This window comes from Pollicipes pollicipes, unplaced genomic scaffold, assembly GCF_011947565.3.
Source record: "Pollicipes pollicipes isolate AB1234 unplaced genomic scaffold, Ppol_2.1 Scaffold_3087;HRSCAF=3621_pilon_pilon_pilon, whole genome shotgun sequence".
Lineage (NCBI taxonomy): Eukaryota > Metazoa > Arthropoda > Thecostraca > Pollicipedomorpha > Pollicipedidae > Pollicipes > Pollicipes pollicipes.
In genome coordinates this window covers 44,573,131-44,599,312 of record NW_023596225.1, presented here as the reverse complement: position 1 = coordinate 44,599,312, position 26,182 = coordinate 44,573,131, and the positions used below count along the sequence as shown (strand labels likewise).

Here is a 26,182-nt window from a genome sequence, read left to right as displayed (position 1 = left end):
CACGCTACTCATCATCAAAACTTTAGCGCCACCTATGAGTGGCTTGAGCGAGCAGCAGTGCCACCTGGACAGACAGGATAGTGCAACGACCACTTGCTTTTGTAGTTCCGCCTTTTTGGTCGAAATACTTGTAGCCATGTTATTTAGATGATGAATATTTGACCCAGACATCCGCCACTGGAGCCCGTACACTCATTCGCCGCTGCAATGAAAACAAATGGCTTCATGTCCCGACCCGCTGTGCAGGGCACCCAAGCCGGAGATCACGGCATCGAATAGCTTATCTTAGGCCACTCGGTGCCCAGTGCTAAGAAATCGTGAGATTAAGTAGCTGATCTATAATCATCGGGCATCTGTTACTAAGCAGAGGTCTATCTTAACAAATCCGCTGTTTAGAGCTAGTGAATCGTTGTGCACGTTAGAACAGAGCGTCAATCCGCCACCACGCACACAAGCTTGACTGATGGACATGGCTGTCGGCACCGCCTTGGAAGCGGCTGGTTACAGTCAGTGACTGGATCTGCCAAAATCTTATCTAAGTTCTTTCAATAAGGTGGGCAGAAAACTTGCATTTCAAAAGACGGGTTTTTGGTCGAAAATTATACGTTAACTGTTATTATACATTCCACGCCTTGTTATAAATTCTACGCAAAATACGTAAAATATGTTTACTTTGCAGTGTGCGTCTTGCCATTGAATGTCGCGCTTTGCACTAAGTACCGTCATGACGCTGATAAGAAAATAGTACGCACGTTTTTGGCCGGGTGTTCTTTTGGAACCAGAGTTCACGGTAAGCAGTGCCTTGTGTGTTAACCCTGAACCCACTACCCGATCGTGAATTTCCACTTCAACGCACAATATCGTGACTGACGTTTAACGTGCCGTAATGCTCTACGCAGTCCGCTCCGTCTTGTAACCCCGTCGAGCCTTGGGCGGCCGCCGCCACGTCCCGCATACCAGCCAGAGGTAAATAGGGAGCGCCGAAGCGACCTGAACCAACCCAACCATGCTTCGGGTAGGAGAGGAGGAAAGCGTCTGGCCTACCGAGCCAGGAGATGGACAAATTCGATTTTTTGCCAAAAAACGCGGCACATGTTGCGCAGTTGCTATGGAACGCCAGCAATCGCGGTTGCCACATTATTCAGCATCCAAGGGGCATGAATCAACCAGTTTAGAGCCCGGGCTCCCCATATGAGAACTGAAGGTGCTTATCGCTCGGCCCTTACATCCCACGTGACAATGGCCTCCAAATGACACTCCATTACAGGGAATGTTCCAGATTTCAAGAGTGGATGCAAGCATCAGACATGATAAAATAAGCTCACTTAAAACTATCGATATTGTTCCGAAGGAAAACTGCTCTCGACAACACAATATTACATCTTTTTAGGCATTTTTCTCCTAAATATGCCAATGTCTGATCGCATCATTGTGACTTGCACAACATTGACTGAGAGCCAGTTGAAGGACGTATATATAATTGACGGACATCTTCTCGGGCGCGTAGCTCAGAAACTAGAGGGGCTTAGGGCTTTAGGAGAACAGAGCTGTGAACTGCTCTAAATGATCTTCATAGCATTAATTTCATTTCAAACCCCATACAAATGTGGAACAAACCTGTTAGGATCAAGTCTGCAGGATCGTGAGGGCCGAAAGAGAAAGGTTCTGTTTAAAAGAAAGATACCGAACGAATCAGCTGAATGTGACGCAGTTTTCTATATATTCCAAACAGCAAGGCTTTCACTACAGGCCCTTCAAATCATCTACAATGGTTCAACATACACATCGTTCACAGTCGAAGTGCTTAAAACCATGCATATCAGACCAGCCCATCCCCCTAGCACTGCAAGTTTTGCTTCGGAACTTAATAAAGTTGCTGTATCATGATGTTACTGGCATGCACCTGAGGCCGCCCCTGCTCGCGCCGCCAGTGCTGCTGCACCTTGGTACGCCGCTGCCCCGACTGGCGGTGTACCGCCTGGGGCGCCGCCCGCCGGGGTCGGCGCCGCCCGCTCGCCTCGCGGGTTAATACAGTTGCCGTCTCGCAGCGCTCGTGTCTGGTCTGGGCAGACAGAACACGCAAGACTTGAATAGTTGCCTTCTCACCATGAAACACCTTTTGTTGCTACGGAAAACACTAACCAAAGAAACTGCACACTTAAGCCAAGCAGGTGTCACGAGCACCGCGCACGTTTTGCAACAAAAAAAAAAAACAGTAACAACGGGTTGAGGTCATGTTATGTCGTGTCCAATAGGTCGTGTCGAAACATGAAAACACTGGACATCCCGGGCCCTAGTACTGTACAAATGATAGCTCTCCCCCTCAGGACCGATGTTAAGCCCATCTATGTTGTGGCAATTAGCATGCATTGATCGCAATTGTCATGCATTCTGAGGACGCTTCGCAATCGCGGATTTTTTTTCTGTGTGAGGACGGGCAAAGCTGGAAAGGAGGGAACTACATATATAGCTGCATGCTCTCGGAATCCTGGAATCGGAATCCTCCGTGATATGTAACTGATGAGTCTCGGCGTACCAAGCAGCCACCCAGAACTTTTCTCTCAGGCACTAACAGAAGATGATATCGTTCGGTCGACTTTGCTGTGCGACTTATCAGCACTCAATCACTACTTCACTACTTATTGCTGTGCGACTTATCAGCACTCAATCACTACTTCACCAGATCCCATTACTTTAGCTGCGTTGGCTTTCCGCCCTGCTGGTAACTTGTGAGCAAGAAGTGAAGAGCGCCCTTGTGGGCTAAGACGGCACATTGGTTCAGACATTATTTTACAACTCGACCAAAGCACAGCTACATTTTGGTCATCAGACATCCGTCGCCGAAATGACGAACAGTACAACGTTAAAGTTGGACACCGGGCCGATTCACTTCCGGACACCGCGAGTCGCGTCAGCGCTGCCGACAGAGCGTGGAACCATCACCCCCACGGTCGCGGCTTTTATCCAGGTGAAGCCAGTGTTCTTCTTTCGGTGCCGCAAATTCTCATGTGACTGGAGACCACCAACGGAAACGTTTTCCCGCTTCTGTGGAAGTCAACAGGGGCCGCCCTGCCGCGAGATCACGCACTCCTGCTTGGTGTGCCGTTTTACGATCGTGGTTTTCAGCGTTTGAAGAGCAGTACCTTTAGTTAACGTATAATCACAGGGCGTGAAATTGTAAATCGGCATCACCGGCCACCAGGCAATTAAATACAAAGGGGAGGAATTCGGCCTACTTTAAATGGTTTACCGGCTTAGCCGAATGAATATATGGTAAAATTCTCGAAAACGGAAAATGAAAGCCAATTTGCTGGTTGAACATGTCAGTTAGTAACAGGCGGCACACGTCGAACTAATCGTAACGGTCGCCCAAACAAAGCGGGCGGGCCTCACTTGCTTATACTATTTCCGCCACAAACGTCCACGAGTTTGCATGCCTATTTTAGACCACAAAGGAATGTATCAGAAGTAGTGCATCGTAGTAGTGTACCAGAAGGCAGTATCACATCGCACAAACAGAGCTCCTTCGAACTGAAAAGTCAAAATAGCGATACTTCAATGTGGAATTGGTAAAATTTTCATTTAGCACAAAATTTCCACCAAATAGCACCTATACCCGTCAAGTTTTACAAAAAGAGCAAATTAGCACTAAAAAACTACTTAGCACAAGAACGTACCACTCAACGTAAGATAGGTTAGTTTCGGAACACCTGCGTCACTTTCGCCATATTTCACACATTAATAAAGCTGTGCAATCACATTGGCTATGGCTTCAAACTAAAACAGACGTCACAGATTGAAGTCAGCCTGAATTGGAATGTATTACTTCAAACCACCCAAAGTCTTGTTGTCATCCTTCCGGAAATGCACATGTTTTAACTCCAAGACTTTCCGGCTTTAATCAGATGCACATTACTAGGATCGTACTATAACGGTTTTCACTTGGGTCTGTGAGATCCTATTCGGCGCGGAATATTATGAGATGCCTGCTCTTTTTAGAACCAATCAATTTTTGACGTCCTTCGTGCCGATGCTCCGAAAATTGTGCAAATACTGGTCTGCTTGCTGGCTTTCTGGCCCATGTGGTCAGGGGCTGCTTCCGCAGCCCGGTTTTTGGTGACTTACGTCATATTTTTTGGCCAATCACAGCACAGCATAATCATGAAGTTTGCTCTGACTTTGGGTCGCGCTACCAAGAGAGAAGTCTAGCTGTGAATATGCCAAACCTTAAAATTAGATAAAATTGTTGCTGTCGTGGTGGCCTTAGGGTTCATTCGCGTGCGTGCGTTGTTGGGAGAGGTAGGGCGTGTTAGATTTTGGTGTTTGGTCATGTGTACATGTGTATCAGTAACAGGTATAGAGGGACACGCTTTATTGGGCACTGGCGAATGGTATTAATTGTTCTACGCATGAGTTCCGAAGTTGTCCGGCATTTAAGTGGACAGCTTACTTGTAGAATAAGTCGGTAAAAAGTGCATGTCCGAACATTCCGGCTTGGCAGCGACAATAATCAGTGTATGTAAGGCTTGAATCTGGCTGCTGAGAGCTTGGTACACAGTTAGCAATTTCAGGGAGCGTAGGGAGCCAATGTTTAAGGCAATTGTGAATTTGCAAGGATAATTTAGGTAGATATTGTCTCAAAACTTTCTTGATGCAAAATTAACTTACAGATTCCACTTGGTTTGGCTACCAAGTTCAGTGAATAGGAGTGTATGGTTTGGCACACCAATGTTGTGCATTAAACCAGGTCAGTGGATAATTTTTGGTGCACTTTTAGGTAAATAGATTGATAGCAGACTCATGCCTGATATGATGAATATGCAGAATCAAATCAAGAATCCAGTCCACTAAAGTGTGTGGATTATGCTTAACACTTATGTGATTTGAGGCCCTGATCCTGGAACATGTATTCTTTGAAGGCTAGTTTAAGCTCTGATGAATTCTGCTATTAATTTGTGTGAAAATGATGTAAAGCATATAAAGCTATTTTGTCTGAAATTGCTTTAACAATGTTAAAAGTTCATCAGTCATCTTAATGTGTTCTGAGATTAGTAGTGACTGTTGGTTTGGCTCAAAATTGTCTTATTTATGGCAAGTTTGTGCTCAAAGTCTGTCCCGGTGGCTCAGTTGGTTAGAGCGCCTGCATTCCGACCCACCCATCCGTGGCTGGAGTCGCTTTAGGGCGCTCGCTATTTGCCCTTGGCAGGTATGGCCTGCTGCTGGTGGCAGCGGTCGCGCTAAAGGTCAGTTGACGTCAGAGAGCAGGACGGGCCGTGCCGAGCATTGCGGCACGTTAAGCTTTCGCCACTAAATTCTGCCGTTGCCTGGGCGTGATCGGATGGTGGGGGTCAGGGCTCACACAACAAGCACTGCTTATTGTGAGCGCTGATCCCAGAAATCCATCCATTCAAAGGATTCGGACCAAATTTATAAATAAAAAAAAAGAAAAACAAATTTGGGCTACTTAAAAACTATGTAGGATACAATTGACCTAGTATGTACTTTCACAGCCTGCAATAATCACCTATTTTTATTCATCAAATTTGTTCTAAATCCTTAGCTTCTGACTTGATTTGAGTACCCAAAACTTATACTTAACTTATGCATTTGCACTTAAACTTGTGCTTATGGTTTACTTACTGTAATTAACTACATTACCTTCTGACATGACCAATCAGTTTGATTATTGTGGCTGGATCTAACAAAAATAATTATAGAATTAATGAAACCAGAAATAAAACAGGAAAGGGCTACAGCTTTAAAGACCATGTTTTGAAAGTATGATGGGAATTATTAACAGCATGAAGGAGAGTTTTCTGCACTGATTAATTTATCTAGATTGAATGCCATGATACTTTATGACCTAAGCAACAAATAGGAATGCAAATCAAGATATCATATTTGAGTTCAAAGCAGTTCTCAAAGAAAATCATACTTATTCAAAACTTTTTGTCAAGTAAATTTACTATTCATGAAGGATTATTTGGAGTTTGAGCAAATGTGAGTGTCTCCTTCCAAAATTCATCCATTTGAGGTTAGCCCCAAATTGCACTGCTAGTTGCATTTTTGTGCATTTGATTTCCACATGTATCACAACATTTGATAGCTTAGCTTTTCAATATCACCAGCATGTGAAATCTGAAATTCTTTGGCAATGTATGTGGTTCAGACTGCATTTGGAATCTCACTCATTTGGAATCTTAGTCATAGTCAGTCATGCAAGTTTTATTGACTTAGCAAGTGATTGAAACAGCAATTTAAATGCCAGTTGATTTTAACCTTTCTTCATCTCTGAATTATTCAGAGGCAGAATTAATGTCATTCACTTAGAGATGAATGAAGCAAAAGTCTGGTAGATATGCACCTCCATACACTTGGTTATGGAAACAACTTGGTAAATGGTGAAATTGTTGATTGCTTCTCCAGCACAATCTAATGAAAATTTGATTAGAATCACCTTTAAAATCATCTTGATTATCAAATTGATTTTAGAGATGCCCGTGGCTTGATCATGGAGGACTGTCATTTGTTCAAACATTTCAGTTAGGCATGACAATGTATAAGATTCTTTCAATAGCATATGAAGGGGGGCATTCTTGATTGATGTGCAGTTGATTCCCAGCCTTGCCCTTCTTGAGACCTAAACCCATCTAGTTTCTGAGCTATATACCCTCAAAGATGTGCACACTATTTCAAGGTCACCTTGGTATCCATGATGCCATAATAACATTTAAATCCTGTTCTTGAGCCATGAGGTGATCAAGGCCAAAACAAATATAATTGTTCTGTCATTCATAACTGGTGTTTGTGAGCATGATTTCCATATACAATGGTTGTCCATTGGCTCTCAATCATTGTTGTGCAAGGGGCAATTATGTAATCAAACAATGACATATTTGGAAACATGTTCACTGAAAATACATTTTTTGGCTAGAGCAGTCTTTCCACTTAATTATATCACTAGTTATAAGTGAGTCCATTTCATCATATCTGATGCTTGTTACAGCATATTCAACTGTAGAATGCTCCTTGAGCACTATTTTGTTAGGCCACAAAATTTACTTGTGCTTGATTATCATGTAAGTGCTCCTGGATGTTTCCCGTGCTGTAATCTATACTGGCAAAATCGTAGAGCCGCTCATTTGCAATCTGGCAGTTTTTGCTCACCGAAAATCCCAGCATGGTTTTCATGATTTAAAAAAAAAACTGATGAAATACTCCCGACGCAATCACGCCATTATCTATCATCTTATTAACAGAGATGTGGGATAATGATATGTATATAATGATATATATATATATATATATATATATATATATATATATATATATATATATATATATATATATTGGAAACCATACATACGTAACATTAATAGCTGAATGCTTCGTAAATCCCGAATGACACACAATAATGTTGTACATCAAGCAATGCAAGTTACTGATCAGTTCTGATGCCGTTGATTTCTTTGGAACTGGGACAGGACATACAAGTGGGGACTGGTGACGTGGCGGTAAAATACAAAAAAATCACATGTAATTCTTTGGCACTTATCTGTTACTGAAAGTCCCATGAGTCATAGGCATCCAGCGTGCATGCAGTGTGTTGTTTAAGAAAATGTTGTCGCTAAACCAAGGCGACTCCATTGTGAAGCGTGTTGTTAATGAATTCAAGGCATTATAATTAAATATTTCTAACCTCTCCCGTCAACTTACCCAAGGTATCCTTGAAACTCTAGTTGTCTAGTACGTTATATAAATGGGGTCTGACCACATCCTGGTGGAATCATGGAGTCACTCAACTAAAGCAATTTCTCTGTTGTCGGTTATCGAATATCCGATATATCATAGTACTCAATGAAAAATAGTAGTTTTTGGAAAATGGTTGAGAGAGCGGAAACGGTATCCAAAGACCTATCTACGGGCTACAGTGGAGGCACCTCAGAGAGGTCAAGTAGTCACAGCAACTGCCGTCATGAAAGGCTACGCAGTCCTCGCAGATTAACTTTATACAAACTAACGCAAAACTTCTACCACCATACGCGGTCACTCCACTTTGGCTTATCAGCTTTCGAAGGCATCAACCCTGCTTAAGACCTAACTGAGTGAACTTAGAGCAAACGTGTTCAAGTCATGCAAACACAACAGCAAAACAAAAGGAAAAATGTCATGATACCCGGTAAAATTTCTTCATCGCCTTAAAACAGGGAGAATTCCATCGTCGAGTCATCATACAACTGCAAATGTCTTCGACCTGGAATCACCAACGAGAACCGGGCGTGACCTGTTACCCTGACACAGTTACCGAAGTGTCTAGAAATGGAATCATGCACCGACATCGGAGAAACCCTGATCTTGAGGCTTACAAAACAAACTGTCTCCTTCCTCTTTCGGTATTCGTGTCGCACGGTATAGTTGTACGGTATTCCAAAAAATATCGCGGGCCAAATCTTCCTCTTCGTCCTATCGTGTCTGCATGTAGTGATGTTTTAGGCAAGCTATCATGGTTTCTCAGCAGGACTTGAAGCTAGATTTTGTCTGTGATCCCTGCTCAACTATCTTACAGTCGTATATGAAGAGAGTGAAGGATAGTCTTCCCGGCTTTGCTTTCCCAGGTAGTATCCGCCTCCACCACGCACATAACAAACCTGTACCACAATGTTTCCATGCAGAAATGAATATGTTCGGTAATAGGTCTCATCGAAGGAAACCTGGATAGAATATGCCCACTTGGCAGCAGTACAGTCGTCTTTGTAAGCTGCCGCCTCAAATATTTAGCAATAACCTAGTGCACGTTGGGAACTCTGTTAACAAGCAAACGAAATGCGTGTCAATGGACGGCCGCTGTACCCGTCTAGCTATGACCTTTATGCACTGTCTTGAGTCATGTTATCTACCTAAATGTGGTCTAATACCGCAGTTGTTTTTACTTTACGTCGATGACATTTTGATATCTGCTGGACCCACAGGTTCAACTCGCTGCTAGATTTCTTGGGAAAAGTCAGTTTTTTTCCAAATGAAGCAGCGTTAGGCAGCGGTGCTTTCAAAGTGGGGACCTTTCATGTTGAATTACGCTAGGGCCCCTGGATGGAAGGTCTTCTCCCCTCCACTTCTTGAGACCTAGCCCCGCCAGACATCCTAGTGGCCTTCAGTCATCCATTACCAGGAATGTCATGTTGCAGCCTTTGGTCAGGTATGCCCGAGGACAGCCTCAAAAATGTTTATCTTACTTCTGATCCAGTGGGCAGAAACTGCATGACCTACAGCAGTCGATGCGCCCTAACCCCCCCCCCCCCCCCCTTTAGTGGGCAGAAATTTGATGACCCACTACTCGAAATCTAGAAAGTTGTTTTTCGATACTCAAGCCCACAATTACGTTAATTTAAGTCAATAAAGGTACACTACAGACATTATCAATTTCTTGTTTACGAGCTGGGGTTGAACATGAGCAGCAATAACATTTCAGCATTTATCCCAATTAAACTTTACTTGGCATGAACTGATTTTACCATTATTGCTTCTCGCTGTGTGTTTGGCGACTCAAACCAACGGTATGAACGTCAATGAATCAGCGAGTCTCACAACCGCATGGTCATGATGACTGACTCATGGAATCTCCAGTCTCGTGAAAGTCAGCCACATGCTAAGACTCAGGATTACCTTGGAGGTAATCTGGGGGGCTTGATGCAGCAAATATTTCACGGAAAGTCTATGTGCATGTCAAATACAGAATTATCTGAAGGCTGCACGGCTCTCACTGCGCGAGACAGGGTAGCTGGTTTCATTGTCTTTTAACCGTCTTCCTGTCATTTTGTCACTTCTACCTGACTGGAATATAAGGTGCAGTAGAGCTCAGAATATAATGAAATAGAACTGCTCTCTTATGATGGGACATAACTGTCCTTGCAGCGCTGTTTTTTCGCCATGTGGTCCCGGCGAGTCGTTGGTTGATTTGTGTTCTATTTTCAGCTGCCAGGATCCTCTCTTCAGCGGGTCCTGCTTCTTATCAGACGGGCTGCCATCCTGCGGAGGGCCATGGGAGTCACTAAAGTCATGATTGAATACTGGTAAGGCATGGAAACATGAAGCATTTAGTGTAAACCGAATCCTGGTAAGGGTACTTTGGTGCACGTCATTTCGGTGTGGATGTTTCCAAGGCAGGTAATGTGGCAGGTACGTGAAATTCCTTTTCGCACATTCTGATAGTTATGCATAGTCGCTTAAGTATTGTGTGCAGTTGCACCCCATAAAGGGGTTTTGAATATAATTTAGTCTGGAGCTGTTAATGTATTATTGATTGTGCTATTAAGTGATGTTAACCCGCACAGTTCAAATATGGTGGACTTGCGAGATGCATGCGCATTGGAAGGTATTTCAGGTACGTCCAGGTTACGGCATGTCTGCAGCATCGGAGGTGTCAGCTAAGGTAATCCATCATAATCATACCCGTAATCCTGAAGGATGTTGACCTTGAGAACGATGTTGGCTCTGAATACCTGACAATGTATGGCCAAAAGCCAAGCACTTACCCTCGTGGATATCAAACACTTTGACTTGTTTCATATCCACAAGAGTCAACAATTCGACGATGGGTGGTCGTCCTACTCTGACAGTCTTCTTCAGCCAGTAGGTTTTCAGACCATGGCCGTTCACCGCTATGACGTTCTCGGATGGGATAGCAGCGTGCGACAGACTGGTGGTTTTCCGTGTGACGTTTTTTTTCGACGCCGAAGTTGTCACAGCGTGGAAGCGAAACAAAAAAAAAACGGTGAATTACATTGGAAGACTGGAGCAGGCCTCTGGTGCTGCAGTGACTGGATCCTGACGACAAAGTGGTGCGCATACCCTGGGTTTTGACAAAATGGCCTCTACTTCTCTAAACTCAGCAGCATACACGGCCCTGCGGCCGGCGCCGGCCACGAAATCAGCACGCGCCATTCAGTAAGCAGCGTGGGTACGGTGCCGCTTCAAGGACAACAGGGGCACCCCAAGGACAGCAGGAGTGTCTGGGATGACAATAATGACATCACCAGCACTAAAGAAAAATGGCAAATGGAAGCGAAGAGTCAGAATGACGATTATGTTGAAAGGTGCTAACGAAAGGTGCTAGTGGAGCTGTCATACTTAGGGTGCTGCTTGACCTGCCATACTTCGGTGCTGGTTCACCTGCCATACTTAGAGTGCTACTGGAGCTGTCATACTTAGGGTGCTGGTGGAGCTGCCTTATGTCGGTGCTACTGGAGCTGCCATACTTAGGGTGCTGGTTGAGCTGTCATACTTAAGGTGCTACTGGAGCTGTCATACTTCGGTATAAATGGAGCTGTCATACTTAGGTGTTTCTGGAGCTGCCATACTTGGGTGCTACTGGAACTGGCATGCTTCGGTGCTACTGGAGCTGCCATACTTAGGTGCTGCTGGAGCTACCATACCGGCGGTTCTGGTGGAGCTGCCATCACAAACAGATGGCCGCTACCGCTAACAGTTCCCGATAGGACGCCGCTTTGAGACCCATCGCTAAGCTGTCCAGGGTACCTGCGAATCAAACATTTCGCCCGGCTGGGAGCAGGGCGTTCTGAGTAAACCCGCTTTGAACCAGCTGTGTAATGCACGGGGTCAACATATGCGTCATGCGGATGTAGCGGCGAAGTCACGCGACTCCACCACCGTTTTGGGCCTCGATGTCACGGCCTGAGGAGCTTAAATCGGTATTGATCGTGGGCATACTGTTCTGTCAGTTTATGCGGATAGTACCATCGCATGGCCCCTAGATGCTAAATAAAGAGTCAGCTCTGCAACGTAACAAGGACATATTCAGGAGTGTCGTGTAAATGCTTAGACAAATCACACCTGTAAGGGGCGTAAAAAACATGGCATAGTTGTCAGTTGCTTAATTAACCCCCTGCATATCGAAAACACGCCTTTTATGATTGAGAGCGAAACGCATTCAGTCAAAGCCGTTCAAGGCAAAGTCGTATGCCTTGTCCCCTTGGTCGGTGACTTTAGATATGGTAGTGGTATGCTTTTTATAGCATAGTAAGATGGCAGTCAAAATGCAAATGATGTGGGTTAAACATAGAAATACGTGATGCCACGTGTCAAAAAAATAACATTTACGCTACAAATAATTACGTTGTAACGCTGCAAAAAAATGTTAAGGTACGTAATGTACCAGTTTAAGGAAGCCAAGGCGGCTCACGTTGAAATGATACAACAAATACGCATTGTGTTTTATCCTGTCAAAGGCCAAAATGAACATGCTGCGACAAGATCATGCGCATTAAATGAGGCGAGGCACGGTTCTTGTGCTCAGACGTCCGTTCAGCCTACCGATTGAGCTGTGGAGCGACGCGTGGGCAGGCAGATGCGGTTAATTGATGCAGTGCACCCTTTCTAGGAAGCACCGACCATCAGCCCTTGGGCGACTGGTCCGTTCTGCACTTATCGCGGGCGTAATGGGAAAGCGGACTCTCGGAGCACCTCCGGACATTCGGTGTTTCCGAAAGTTACGATGTGCCGTGAGCCGTGAGATGAAGGGATTCCACCACAAAAAAGGAAGGGGGCGTGTGCCTAAGAGGACATCTCTATGGAAGATACGGCTCCTCCACAGCGATCAATGTCTCGGTTTTTCTGCAATGACAAAAGATATGTTTCCTCGATATTGACACGGATGCTATGATATGGACGTGGCAAACATGTGCCGCGAAAAAATACGTCGGTCAGCAATATATATGCCTATATATATATATATATATATATATATATATATATATATATATATATATATATTTACATGTATACGAGCTGATTCCAAGGGTGTGTCTCTGGTACCCACTGCAACGCAGGTGTCCAGTTGCGTATGCCTGAAGCTTAGGAAATGCTCTACGGGCGGCAGAGAGCGGACTACCATGATCACGGATGGCGAAGGCGATTTCTCTTCAAATAGAAATAAGAGCCAATTGAATCACCTACACTAACAAACGTCGCATGCGTTCATTTCAGCGTCAGCTTGAGGGAAGTGACGGAGTTTTCACAGGTGATCCATCTTTGTCGCGCGGTTGTTATAGCAGGGGACTTATAGCAGGGGACAAGCTTTCTTCCGCTGTCATACGACGGTGACATTGGACACGCTCCCACGATGATGTTGAGGGCCGTGTCATGACCACTGTTGTGGAGGATGGCTGTGGTGGCTGAGTCTACTCGGCCATCGCGCGGACGCTGATTGTTCGGGGTCACGTATGAAAGGTGTGTGCTCGAGAGGTGACTGAGCTCGAAGCCTGAGCCAGGTCGAGCTCGAAGCCTGAGCCAGGTCGAGCTCGAAGTCAGGGCCAGGTTGAGCTCAAGGCCGGAGCCAGGTCGAGCTTGAAGCCAGAGCCAGGCCGAGCTCGAAGCCAGAGCCAGGTTGAGCTCGAAGCCAGAGTCAGGTCGAGCTCAAGACCAGAGTTAGGTCGAGCTCGAAGCCAAAGTCGGGCAAGTGGATTCTGGAGCCTTACTCTGCTTTTGTCTGCTGTATGCGACGTAGGTATTGCACATTGCAAGGCTTTGCCAGATTGAAAACACTTCATCAGGTTTTGAAATATGAGCCCGCGATCCAGACCACGTCCAGGAGATCCCGCAGCGGGTCGTGCACCTTGCGCGCGTGTTTGGACGGCCCGTCCGCCAGAACACCCACCGACGGCGACGCAGGGGCACGGCTGTGTTCCAAGCAAACATACGGAATCTGTCAATCTTCTCCGCCTCTGCAACTGCGCCGTTGTCAGCCGAAACTGTCGCTCCTCGGCGAGCTCTTGACGCGTCGAGGCTGTGGGGACGGTTGCCGACATTGATGGTAGTGGCGAGGAACACGATATTGAACACGTCCCCTGAGATGCGCCGTTTACCGAACGGTATCTGCTCAAGAAGGCGCTGAAGGACGTGCGCCAGACTTATGGAGTTCGGTCCAACGTGGTCAGTAATATTACGAGGAGCGAAAGAGGGAGGGACGCTCTGGCATAAGGGTGACCGTGAGGTTTTTCACGGCTCTGAAAGACAAGCAAGTGATGTGATCGTTTTATTGGCGTAGTTATATCTAGCTTTTTTTGTCAGTTCAGATATACTGGAATATGGCAGAAATGCAACAAATCCATGTATGACTGCGCGTTCTAACTTGCATGAAGCCATGCTTGTATTAAACTAACGATTGTTGTAACTGTTGTTAACTGTTGTTAGTTATTGTAATCGTTTAGTAACTGAGGCAGACATGAGTTACCAATGAGCACACCCACGCACGACGTTATGTCATAATAAACGGGAAATAGTAAGTAAAGTCAAAGCGCAAGATTTAGAGGAGGACTTGTTTATTCGCTTATTTAGAGCGTACGTTATCTACTAGCAAAGACCAATTGCGGAAGCAGTCCGGTTTTTAAAACCATAGACGCACGATCCACGCACAAACTTTTAGTTCGTGCGTGTTTAATTAAACACACAGGCACATTACACGCGTTCACAAATACGCCGGACACACTTTGGCGCAACGACCACCAAGGAAACGATCAATTTACCGTGCTTTATTAAACTGGGCATGCATGAATTTATTTGCGAATCAATTTGCGCCCGCAGCATTTTCAACAACTAATAGCCAACAGTGGCACCACCCTTTGTGCTCGGCTGTGGACATGTGCGTGTGACACGCTCCGCAAGCTAATTGTGATCCACAGTTACAAATATTGCAGCTGTTTGGAACAATATATTTAGGTCTTTGCACTGTGCCATGCATGAAGGAATTCAGTTTCCACATGACTTTCGGGGTAGTGTACCTTTCGAAAACACACGCTGGAGATGGCTTGGATTACACAGCTGTCTGAACAGCCAGATGAACCATGCCATTTTAAGCTGTCACGTTTCGCGTCATCTAACGCGCATGGTGTCGATCACTTTCAAAATAATTCGTCAGCTGTTTGGCTGGTCAACGGCTCACTATCAAGCCTCCAGCTGCCCCGGGCTCAGCGACCCAGGTGCCAATAAGTCGAAAGCATCTCCGGCCCTCCTCTGTTGAATACGTACCGCAATACATCAGCGCAGCGAGACGCCCGCGGTCCCGCCGGAGACGCCTGCGGTCCCGTCGGAGACGTCCGTGGTCCCGCCGGAGACGCCCGCGGTCCCGCCGGAGACGCCCGCGGTCCCGCCGGAGACGCCCGTGGTCTCGGAGACGCCCGTGGTCCCGCCGGAGACGCCCGTGGTCCCGCCGGAGACGCCCGCGGTCCCGCCGGAGACGCCCGCGGTCCCGCCGGAGACGCCCGTGGTCTCGCCGGAGACGCCCGTGGTCTCGCTGGAGACGCCCGTGGTCCCGCCGGAGACGCCCGTGGTCTCGCCGGAGACGCCCGTGGTCCTGCCGGAGACGCCCGTGGTCTCGTCGGAGACACTCTCGGTCTCGCCGTAGACGCCCGTGGTCTCGCTGGAGACGCCCGTGGTCTCGTCGGAGACGCCCGTGGTCTCGCTGGAGACGCCCGTGGTCTCGCTGGAGACGCCCGTGGTCTCGTCGGAGACGCCCTTGGTCCCGCCGCAGACGCCCTGTCTGGGGCAGCCACCTCGCATGATGTGTTGTGATGGGGAAGGGATGCCGTCTATGTTAATCCAGCTCAGCGCATTTTTTCTCAAGTATCGGCATCTCAGCGGTGGCAGTCAAGAATGGCGGGACTCGGGATTAATGTCATCGCCGGAATTCCGTTCCCGGCCCCTGGTGGCGTCACAACCTCGGCATTTTGTTGCTCGCCTCACATCTCATCCACTCCCATACACTGTCGGCAAATGCGTAGTGCTCTCGAGCTTAACCCGAAAAACAAAGCGAGCATTAAGTTGGTGGACATAAAACCGGTGCAAGCAGTTCTTCCGCTGCGTCCGATCCCGGAAAAAAAATTGTTTACGGGCGCTGGTGACTCATTTGGCGTTTCGACTTCAGCAGCTTTTGACGAGGTCACGCTCGGCTCCTTGGACTCGCCGTGGCCTCGCGTCCAGGCGACGACAAAGGAGCCTGCGGTGCTCGCACTGATGCGCCACAACAGCCCAGGCTGACTCGAATGCTGTGTTGGACCGTGCTTGAGATCGGTCGTTCGCCGGCTGTGGTATCCTGACCGGTGTGTCGCGCACGTCCAGCCTGCTGACGTCATGCGCGCGGTGGCTCTGTTTCAGCGGCGGATGAGGGTACGGGCCCCGGTACCGGGAGCTACAGGAGCTGATACAGTGCAATGTACCCGGTGCCGAAGTGGAGGGGTTCGTCGGCAGGACCAGTAAGGCGACACCTATTCCGAGCTACTCTGTCTTCATTACCGACAATTGGTTGAGTGTGTGGTGTTTATCGTGCTGATCTTCACTAAGCTCCGTTTAGCTTAGGTGCGTGATTCGGCAAATTGAGTTGGGACTGAACGGAAAAATGTCGACACCTATTCCCAAAATGTGTCAACAAGCTGTTTTCGCCCGGATTTGGCCCACTTTATCTCAAAGTTTAGGGGCTAGATCTAAGAAAAAGGAAACGGTACGTTGTACACAGTAAGTTTGCGGACGGAAATTTGACATTTCCGCGGTTTGTCGCACAGGGTGGAAGTGTGCCGTCGGGCTGGCTCACGCAAGCGCTGATTTCCGTGTTTGCAGGCTCCTTCGAGGTGAAGATCAACGAGCAGCTGGTCCACTCCAAGCTGCAGACGATGTCATTCCCTGACTTCAAGGAGGTGGTGACTGTGGTGAAGGACGTGTCGGACGGCCAGGCGCCCCGGCAGGTGGAGAAGCTGCAGCCGGCCTCGTGCGTCATCGTCTGAAGCAGCTCCGGGCTCCACACCGGCCCGCCGCCCCGTCTGGGGCCCCGTGCCCCGCTCGGAGGTCATGTCGTCCCCCCTCGCGAAGGACCCCTGTCATCGCGACGTGTTCACGACGACTTGCACCACTCTCCCCACGGGTGGACGTCGCGCTGTGCTGCTGACGATCAGCGCATGCGCCCCTGCTACCTCAAAGGCGGCAGCATGGCATGCGGGATGTTACATAATCTAGCAGACCACTTGACGTGTCGCCTCGACCGCTCGACAGCTACCGGCAATGCACTCCTGTACCGGGCAAGCGCAGAAAAAACGGATGGCCATGCTAGGTAACATTGTACTTTTCTACGCATCTCATGTGGCAATTAACCTATTAGCCTGTCCTGATCGCGAGGGTTGGACGGCGGCGGTCGCTGAAGTGCGGCTCGTGTGGTCCGGCGAGAGACGGCAGGGCCCGGCCTCGTCCCGGTCGGGGTGTCACGTGACCGGCGGTGGGCCGCCGCATGACCGGCGCTCCTGAAACTGACCGGGGAGCTCCGCGAGGCCCGCGGCCGGCCGTGGTTACGTGACCCCGTCCCGGTACGAGGCCGCTTGCTGAGAACTTGTAGAATATACTAAGAAAAGGTGTGGTCTGTGCGGTGCCTTGTAAGCGGTGTGCTGCTGTGCCGGCCTGTTACTCGCTCGTCCGCGAGTGGTTGGCTCGCTCGGACCCTGGCGCTCGATGCGGTGGCGGTTGGGCAGACGTGCCCCGGTGTCCGGCCGCGTCCTGGCTGGGAGCGGTGCCTCGGCGCCGCCTCCCCGGGCAGGCGCGCTCCCGTTGTTGGCCAGCGCCTGCGCTCGGTACACGTCAGCCCGCTCGCCTCCTGCACCCCAAGGCCAGCGATATGTTTGGACCCGAGTGCTCAGTGCCCTGTAAACTAACCGGCAATATACTCACGGTTCTCAGTACGCCGCTTTTGGCTAAGCCGAACCGCGGCCGGTGTGTAGATGACGTGATATTGTCTGCTAGAGCCTGGGATCGGCACCTTCCGTCAGACGGCCTGACGCGGCAGCCCGTGTCGGCCACGGTAAGAGGCTACAAACATCGCCCACCGTGGCGAGAGAGACGCCACGGAAGTGTAGGTCATGTACGCCGTACATAGGCTCAAGATAGCTGTGATCGTTGTGGAGGTGACCATCGGGAAGGCTAGCTTGATGAGGACTCACTACGTCGGCAACGATCTTTTGCCTACGTTTTTTTATGTAACCCAGTCAGCCAGATTGCCAGTGGCTCATGTAGTTTTCTGCAGAGGCCGTTATGTTGCCGTGGCGTGGCGTCACGTGTCGCCGGTGTCCTCGGAAGTATCAAACGACGAGTGCTCCCCGTTTCAGGTTGGGCGTTTCATTTGGTAGGTTTTGCTTGTCCGAGTCCATCTTTTGTCCGTCCGTTCATCAGGTCCGTTTGTCGGCGCCCGAAGGGGATAAATTGGCACATTTGCGCCCGAGGATACCGAATCAAAAGACTGCTGATCCACGCGGTTTAACCTGGCATCGGTTACTTTGTGTCAGGCGAAACGGGTGAACGCATGCCGTTTGCAGGCCCTCTTCATGTATGATCCCGCTGCTGAAAACGCGCCCGTAGCTCGCTGAACCATATGCCGCCTCACCATCCACTGCTTTAAATGGCACGTTGACGTACGTGGGGTAGCGAACGCGGCTACCTGGTTTCATTCCTTGCAACATGAAACAAAAATGATGTCTGTTTTGTTGACCTGGTTGGAGGGGAGCTTTTGTAGCTTTCCCAATCTCTACCCACCCTGGTTACATTCTATCTAGCAACCGTTCCCAACCTTCTCATCATTAAGATCCGACGCCAATAACAGCACGTTGAAAGTCAACACACGCATCGAGGCGATACCAGCAATGCCCAGCTTTTCTGTTGTGCGTAACCGTGGTAAAATGGAAAATCCGATTGATACCTAAAACAAAAATGTGTTGGAAGATTGACACAGTTTCAGTTGAATCTTAATTTATTAGGTCATAAGCAAATAAACGAAATAACGTAAAAACGGATCGGTAATCATGGACGAGTCCATCATCTAAACCCAGGGGTGTAGTACGGATCCTACAACGCGACTGCTGCAAGTGAAATGCAGGAGCGCAGATGCACTTCCAGGAGCAACGCGGCACGTAAAATTCTAAAAATGGTGGACTTGTGATTGTCTCTGCAATTTATGCAAGTTTATGCATCTGTGTATGAAATGTTTGAAGTCATGACTGCTCTTTTATGATTTTATCGAACGTGGTAAGTGAGCATGATCTTGTAATATCTCAACCCATAAACAGGTACTGATAGTTCCACTTCATATTTATGCCGAACTGTGCTGTCTTACTCTGAGAATGTTCTGTCTGTGTGTGCTGTAATTTAGGAGCTAGACATATAGGCACTTACATATGTGCTTAGCAGGTGTTTGCAATGTGTTTAAATCAATTGAATGCATGAAGCCCTTGTGTGTATGTCAGAACTCTGGGCAGCCAAGCATAGGCCTGCTTTTATGGGACTGGCTAGATTGGGCTCAATGCCTCTTAAATCATTCTACAGTATTTCTATGCTATTTCAAACTTTTTAGCAATGGTAATGTTGGTGGCATGCTCGCTGTGCTTATTGAGGATCTAATGCCTTGATGTTTAATAATGTATGGCTCATGTCACAGGTGGATGTCTGTTAAAGATGAACTACCACTTCCTGACTCTTCTTGATGTTTGTCTTCAAATGAGCACAGTGTTTTTTAATATTACATGATATTCAATATTTTGTTATAGATGAAAATATACATTTTTCCTCTACCTTGCCTTGCCTTGCTTCACATGCCCAATACCTAATATGATTTTCCTGCATTGCCATGGTCTCTAGCATCATTTGAAAAATAATAGTATGCATTCTTGTTGCCACCCATCCTCCAGATAGTTAAGATGTATGGTGTGTGCTATATGTGTGTTGGCCTAAGGTCTTCTGATGGAGTTGTAGTCTACTAATGCAGATGTTTAGTTTCAGTTATCCCCAATTGTAACTCAGCAATTCACTGCAAAATTGATTGTCATGCCCCAATTGCATACAGCCTATTATGCCTTTGTCCTGTATGTGTATGCAAGTAATGCTTCCTATGTGGGAGATCACTGCAGTGATTGCACAGATTCATTCCTAGGCATATATTCATGGTTCACTTTGTATGTGGCAATACAACTTAGGTGACAAGCCACCATCTGCTCCTTGCATGCATATGGTGCCAAGTTTGCTAGCTTAGAAAGGATGCACAGATAAATTGCTCCCTTGATGGCTTGACTTATAAAACATTCTGTACGTTAATTCTGGCACACTTACAGCATTCTGGTGAATCGTTCCCAGGATTTCTTCTTATATTTGGTTGCAAGAGGTTAACAATTTTCCCAACTAAATGTAGAGGGCATGGGACAGCATTTTGACATTTTCTGATGACTTCCAAAGTAATTTTTAGAATTTTGATCCAAAATGGCATGTTTCCTGTTCAAAGTGTGCATCAGAATTAGCAAGTGATGACAATAGATGGGTTCACCAGGTATTAATTTAGGTGTATTAGAAGCTAGAAAGAGTAGCTGACTGAAATTAAAATCATGTGGTTTTTCTTGGCAGTCTGCCATAATGGGAGTTGAAAATTATAGTCATGCTTGAGCAGCAAAGAAGTCATAATTTATGGCATGTGATGAAATATTTGCATGCATTATGTTAATTGGTTCTGGCCATTATGACAACTGAAATAAGCTGCCCTTTGTAGAGTTCTTGTCTGGTATGTTTGGTGTTGTCTGTTGTCTATGGAAGTTATTCTTAAAAGTAAGGCATGCTTGTATGCTCTACAGTCACTGTACTTTTGTGCAGAGGGATGTATGAAATAAGCTAGATGTCTGAATTGTTTCAAATATGCAACAGCAGGTTTGATACATATATTCATGTACTGCTGAAATGCTGTGGAGGGTGTGGTGGGTATATTAACTCTAGTTTTAACTGTGTCATTAGCAAGACATATGTAGGCTCTGAGATGGCTGTACCATGGGATAAAGAATAGGAACAGCAACAGATACTGATTCAGCAAGATATGCAGTGTAGAGTCATAGATGAGGCTGTATAATATGGTATAACTTTTGGACAGAAATGCTTATGTTTTTTGTGTGTTATAAACTGGATTTACATGCTCCTGGAATGGTGGCATGCACAATAACACACCTAGCTGAAAGCCTTGCACAGCTAAAATGTGTCTCATCCCATGTCTCCCACTCTTTAGCATGGCATGGCAGCAGGAGCATGGCAGGCTTTAAAGAAGGATCTTACCATTCTCAAGGTCCATGAAATCCATATGTATGGCTCCAAGTTGCTGTGGCAAGTGTTCTGTGTTTGTCAGTAGCTTACTGCTTGGTGTACAGATATAAAAGTGAGCTTACAACCACAGGGGTTAGTTAACCAGAGCACAGATGCCAGTCTACAGCCACCAAGGCACTTCCTTAACCCCCCCCCCCCCCCACCAGTAAGAAAATAATCATGCCTCCTGCAATATTGTGGCAAAAACAGCCAACTGCCACAACCATCCATCCATCCCTGACCATCCCGGCCATGGGGACCGGCGTGCAGCCTGTCCCAGGCCGCAGCACGCAATGCCGCCTTCCGGTGCCGGGGGCCGCGGGTGTGTGGTGACGCGCGCCGCCGTTGCAGGTGCGCTAGCCGGTCACCATGGTGCTGACGCGGCTGTCGCACGCGGGCGGCGCCTGTCCGCTCGGCAAGGACAAAGAGGACGACTGCTTCGAGTGCTCGTCGGAGGGCGGGGGCGCGCAGCCGGGCCGCTCCATCTTCCAGAAGCCGCTGCCGCCGCGGCGCACGGCCCAGCTGCACGTGCTCGACCTGCCCGTCGAGATCCTCGAAAAGATCCTCTCGGTGCTGTCGTTCGGCGAGGTGTCGCGCCTCCGCATCGTAAGTGCGCGCAGCCACCGCCGGCGGCGGCCTGCTGCCTCAGGGCCGTCTCCTGTCGTGTCTCGCAAGGGCTGCGAGATGTGCGCGCTTAGAGTCAAGGGTTTGGGGAAATGAAGATATTTGGCAAGGGATGCGGCTAGGCTTCTTGTTTGTAGCCCTCTGCTGCAGGAAGTAGCTGCCTTTCATTGTTCAGACTTCACTGTGTGAAATGAGTTGATGTTCCGAGGATATGCGAAGTGCTGTCTTGGTCAGCATGCTCTGGTGACAGGTGGCGTGGCGGGATCGTATATGAAGGCCGTCGCGGTGGTGGTATGGTCGGGACTTCGGTCTCGGGTCTCCCCCGGCTCAGACACGGGTGGAGACTCAGCCAGCACCATATGGGTCTAATTACATCACGTCGAGCGTCGTTGGTCACCGACGTTGTGGAAAGCCATGCCAGAGACTGCCGTGTCACGGTGCTGCAAGATCCCTCACATCTACATGGTCATAAGGCTGGGTAAAATTGGAACCGGGGCCATTTGTGTGGCAAGGTCACTGTGCACTAGAGGTGCTACATTTAGGTATGCAGGCCCGCGACACGCGAGTAAAAAGCGCCCAAGCGAGATACCTCTCGCCTACAGCACTGAAGCCTGCGGAAGCGGCGGCGGAGCGTACGATCGGCCGCTCTTGTGGACCAGGGGGTACCTTTTTGAGCTCTTGACCCGCGTTCTGCGGGCGTGCAGGTTTTAAGTTGGCACCTCTGGTGCGCACACAATCAGCTCTGTCTGCCGAGGACTGATTCAGATACCGCTCAAGCGAACTACTTACGCGGCTAAAGTCCGGCGGGAATCACGCAATGGCAGCGTGACTCAAAATCACGATAGATGTGGTTCAGGTTATTGGAATCATGGATGGGTCGGTTTTAACGGATTTCCATGCACAGACGTAATAATGATGGTAAATTTAGACACCCCATGCAATTACTCCGACCTTGGCTGTTAGGATCGTAGATAAGACTACAGTAATAGCCTCATTCGTCGCGCAAAACCGGGACAATGGAGATGTAGATGCAGTAATATTTCGGCAAAATGACTTGATCAAAACGAATAGCAGAAGCAAATTGAAAATTGCCAACCGATGATCGTACTGGGTTTTTAGTTTTTGTTTTTGAAACAGCGAGCCACAGTTCTGATAGATCAGGTTAAAAAAAATGCGAAAATCGAGGAATCATCGGCAGGCAATTTTGAAGTTACTTGTGCTATTTGTTCCGATATAGGCGAGTTGTCGAAATATCAACGCATCCATATCTCCACTCTCCTGATACTTTTCTTCGAGGAATGGGGATATTCCTACTGTCTTATCTATGTGCATGATGTTCCTCGCATCTCCAGTTAGCAACTTACGTATTTTTTCATGATAATAATGGTTCACGTGGCATATAAAACTATAGAAATTTGCGCCGCCAATCCCATTTTGCAATGCAGAGGAGAAAGCAAGAGCAAGCAACTCGTGGCAAGGTGTTCGAGTTTCACAGCTTTTCGTGTGCAATGGGATAATCAAGTTGGAATGCATGCCAGTAATATTTGCAGATTCATTTACAGCGTAGAAGTATCATTTCCGAAAAGCAGAGACAGGGGTTCAGTGGAAAATTAATCCTACTCTTTTTTACTCAAATCCACATGATTTCCAACCCTTATGAACAGCTTGCATTTTGGCTAGTTGGGATTCTCAGGTAGTTTCATGAGTTTCGGAGAACAAGTTACCTGTTGTGCTCTCCCTCTTTGAGCAGCGTTCACTTCCATTTAAGCTTCTTTGGGCCGACTCCATAATCAAGCAATGCATTGTTTGGTTGGGAGCATGGGAAGCAAATGAAGTTGATTTGCGGGGAATCATTAGTATATATTTATGCCTTTTGCGACATTGTCACGTTGATGATTATATTTTAGTTACATTGTCAGTAACCGACTTTCACTCAAAGAGATACTGGTAGACAGACGGGATGTTAACAAAGCCATGGTATCAAAAGACCTGTAATTTCTGTCAGAGATCTGTCTTGCTGTTAACAGAGTCATGGTATCAAAAGACCTGTAATTTCTGTCAGAGAACCGTTTTATTGTGGACATGATGAAATAAGCAGCTTATAATGACTGGTATCCTTTTAACCGAAAAATACTGCTGTAGACAACATAATTTCTAGTTTGTAAACATGCTCTTCAATACGGTATTGTTGCATTGCGTCATCTTACCTTGCTCAAAATTGATTGAGAGCTAATTGATGGCCGTTAGTTCTGAAAATCGTGCTCACGAGCGCCAGGTATAAACGGCTCGACAATCATACCTTTCCTGGCCTTGATCGCCGCATGGGCAGTGGAGTGGCAGGATTTGAATTACGTTATTATGGCGTCATGGATGCGTGGGCAACATTGAAAAAGCCTGCACGAAATGGTATGCTCATCTTCGCAGGGGTGTAGCTCAGAAACTAGGTGTCTAGGTATTAACAATGACAGGGCTGTGAACTGCATCAAATGATCTTCAAGGTGGCTATTGCGGTCCATACAGATGAAGAACACTCCTTTTAGGGCATTCACACTATTTTTGAGGAATCACTATGGGTCATGTGTTTTTACTTTGTGTCTTCAAGCTGTTCCAATAAGGGGAAATCCGGCCGACTAAGGATATGAGCTGTTTGCAAAGCTGACAATGAAACAACCGCCGATGCTACGGCAAGTCTTGCCCGTGAAGGTTGGACGTCCGTTTCGATACATAGCGTATTCATCAGTATGGAAATCCCGACCAGAGAGGGACGTTTGTAAAATACCACTGTTTAATCTAAAATAATTGACTCATAACATGATGTGGCCCCAAATCATTTTCAGTCGAGATTGATTCAATTCACCAGGAATGAAATAAACCCAGTGGCGCCGGGACCGTGTGAGGCGAGAGCAAATAGGGCAAAGTCACCCTCAACTTCCCCCAAAATTTAACGTTGCCCTGAGGGTACGTTACTGTGGTCAGCGCCCGCTGTCAAGTGCTCACAGTGCTCACATCAATGTAGAAGTCCTCGGCTGCCGTCGCGAGCCGGCTGGAAAGCTGCAGATCGTTAGCACTCAGCACCGAAAATGCGTTCTGCAATTACATGGGGACAAGTGTTGAACCTGATCGCATTTTTATGCCCGAATATTTGCATTGCAACACATTGCATTGAATGTTTTGAGAGTAATTGTCTTGCCGTAGTCAAAGCTTGTCCCGGCTCTTGTCTACCTATCCATTTCAAAATTCGTCACTTGTGGTTTACTATTGGCCAGAAGCTGATAGAACGATTGTAAATGTATCATGGAAATGGGTGTTACTTTCAAGAGTACAGTCGCTGACAGTTTTGGCTTTGCGTTCCACGAGCATGTCACATCCAATGTGAGTTAAACGTGGTGGCATGCGGGCGCTGTCACCCGCGTCTCAAGACAGTGTTATCAATCTTTCGCAGGCCACCTTCGGGACGAGTGAGGTCCGAAGTGGGTCGGACTGAGGCCAATGGATGCTCTCCCTTGCAGGGGCCAGGGATGCACTCCCTGGGTAAGGCTAGTGATGCACTCCCTAGGTTGGGACGAGGGCTGCTCTCCCTGGGTGGGGGCTAGGGATACACTTCCTGGGTTGGGGCTAGGGAGACACTCCCTGGCCTGGGACGAGGGCTGCACCCCCTGGAATGGGGCTAAGGACACACGCCCGAACCATGGGGGAGCAAAGTAGCGCCAGTGATGCCTGCGAAGAACATATGCAGAGCACCCAGCTCCGCCTCTCACCGCCTCTGGCGCAACAGCGCCCTGCCACCGTTTGCAGGCTGGGAGCGGGGCGGGCGGGTGAAAGGTCACGACTGCCCGCCCCCGTCGCTGGCAGTGTCGGCGGTGACTCACGCCACTCTGCTGTCGCGGTGACCGGCTGCATTAGGATTCTGGCGGTGACGGAGCTTTTTTGGAGCGCGCGAACGAGCGTCAGGGCCGCCGGAGGTTGTGTGGAGGGACTGGATGAAGCCGGGTCTGGTACCGGCTGCTGTGGGGCTGGGTTTGCCGTCCGGTGGCCGTGGCTAAATGGCTGATGGTCGGAGCGCCGTTCAGTGATGTCCGCCATCTCCGCCCGCGGACGTGGGCCAGTCACACTTTATGCATCCGTCGTCGTTATCATTCAGCGCTGGCTACTGGGCACTTAAAAACACAAGGCAGTCGTTCTGCGGCCCGTTTGCTTACATCGCACGAAAGGAACGTTCAAGCAGGGGTCCAGAAATGCTGAGTCTCTCTCTCTCTCTCTCGCTCTCTCTCTCTCTCTCTCTCTCTTCTCTCTCTCTCTCCTCGCTCTCTCTCTCTCTCTCTTCTCTCTCTCTCTCTCTCTCTCTCTCTCTCTCATCTCTCTCTCTCTCTATCTCTCTCTCTCTCTCTCTCTCTATCTCTCTCGCTCT

At 47.9% G+C, this 26,182-nt stretch overlaps 2 protein-coding genes across 2 annotated transcripts in view; both read left to right on the top strand.

The window, feature by feature from the left end:
- The first annotated feature begins 15,663 nt into the window (after positions 1 to 15,663).
- On the top strand, positions 15,664 to 17,727 carry LOC119090232 (migration and invasion enhancer 1). The gene is made up of 3 exons (XM_037213018.1): positions 15,664 to 15,715; positions 16,176 to 16,262; positions 16,624 to 17,727. The coding sequence occupies exons 1-3, from the start codon at positions 15,664 to 15,666 to the stop codon at positions 16,785 to 16,787; spliced, it is 303 nt and encodes a 100-aa protein (XP_037068913.1). The 3' UTR covers positions 16,788 to 17,727.
- A 965-nt stretch (positions 17,728 to 18,692) lies between these two features.
- dmpd (F-box protein dampened) overlaps positions 18,693 to 26,182 on the top strand; it is a gene marked incomplete in the record, with an annotated part of 12,858 nt that continues 5,368 nt past the window's right edge. The window contains 2 exon segments of the mRNA XM_037213422.1: positions 18,693 to 19,065; positions 21,502 to 21,756. Coding sequence (XP_037069317.1) covers positions 21,520 to 21,756 — 237 coding nt within the window.

Excerpts from the sequence above, each read along its gene's own strand:
- LOC119090232 (XM_037213018.1), top strand. The coding sequence starts at position 15,664 with ATGGCGGGACTCGGGATTAATGTCATCGCCGGAATTCCGTTCCCGGCC. Across the intron at positions 15,716-16,175 it reads AATTCCGTTCCCGGCCCCTG|GGTACGGGCCCCGGTACCGG; the intron begins GTGGCGTCACAA and ends GCGGCGGATGAG. Across the intron at positions 16,263-16,623 it reads GGGGTTCGTCGGCAGGACCA|GCTCCTTCGAGGTGAAGATC; the intron begins GTAAGGCGACAC and ends CCGTGTTTGCAG.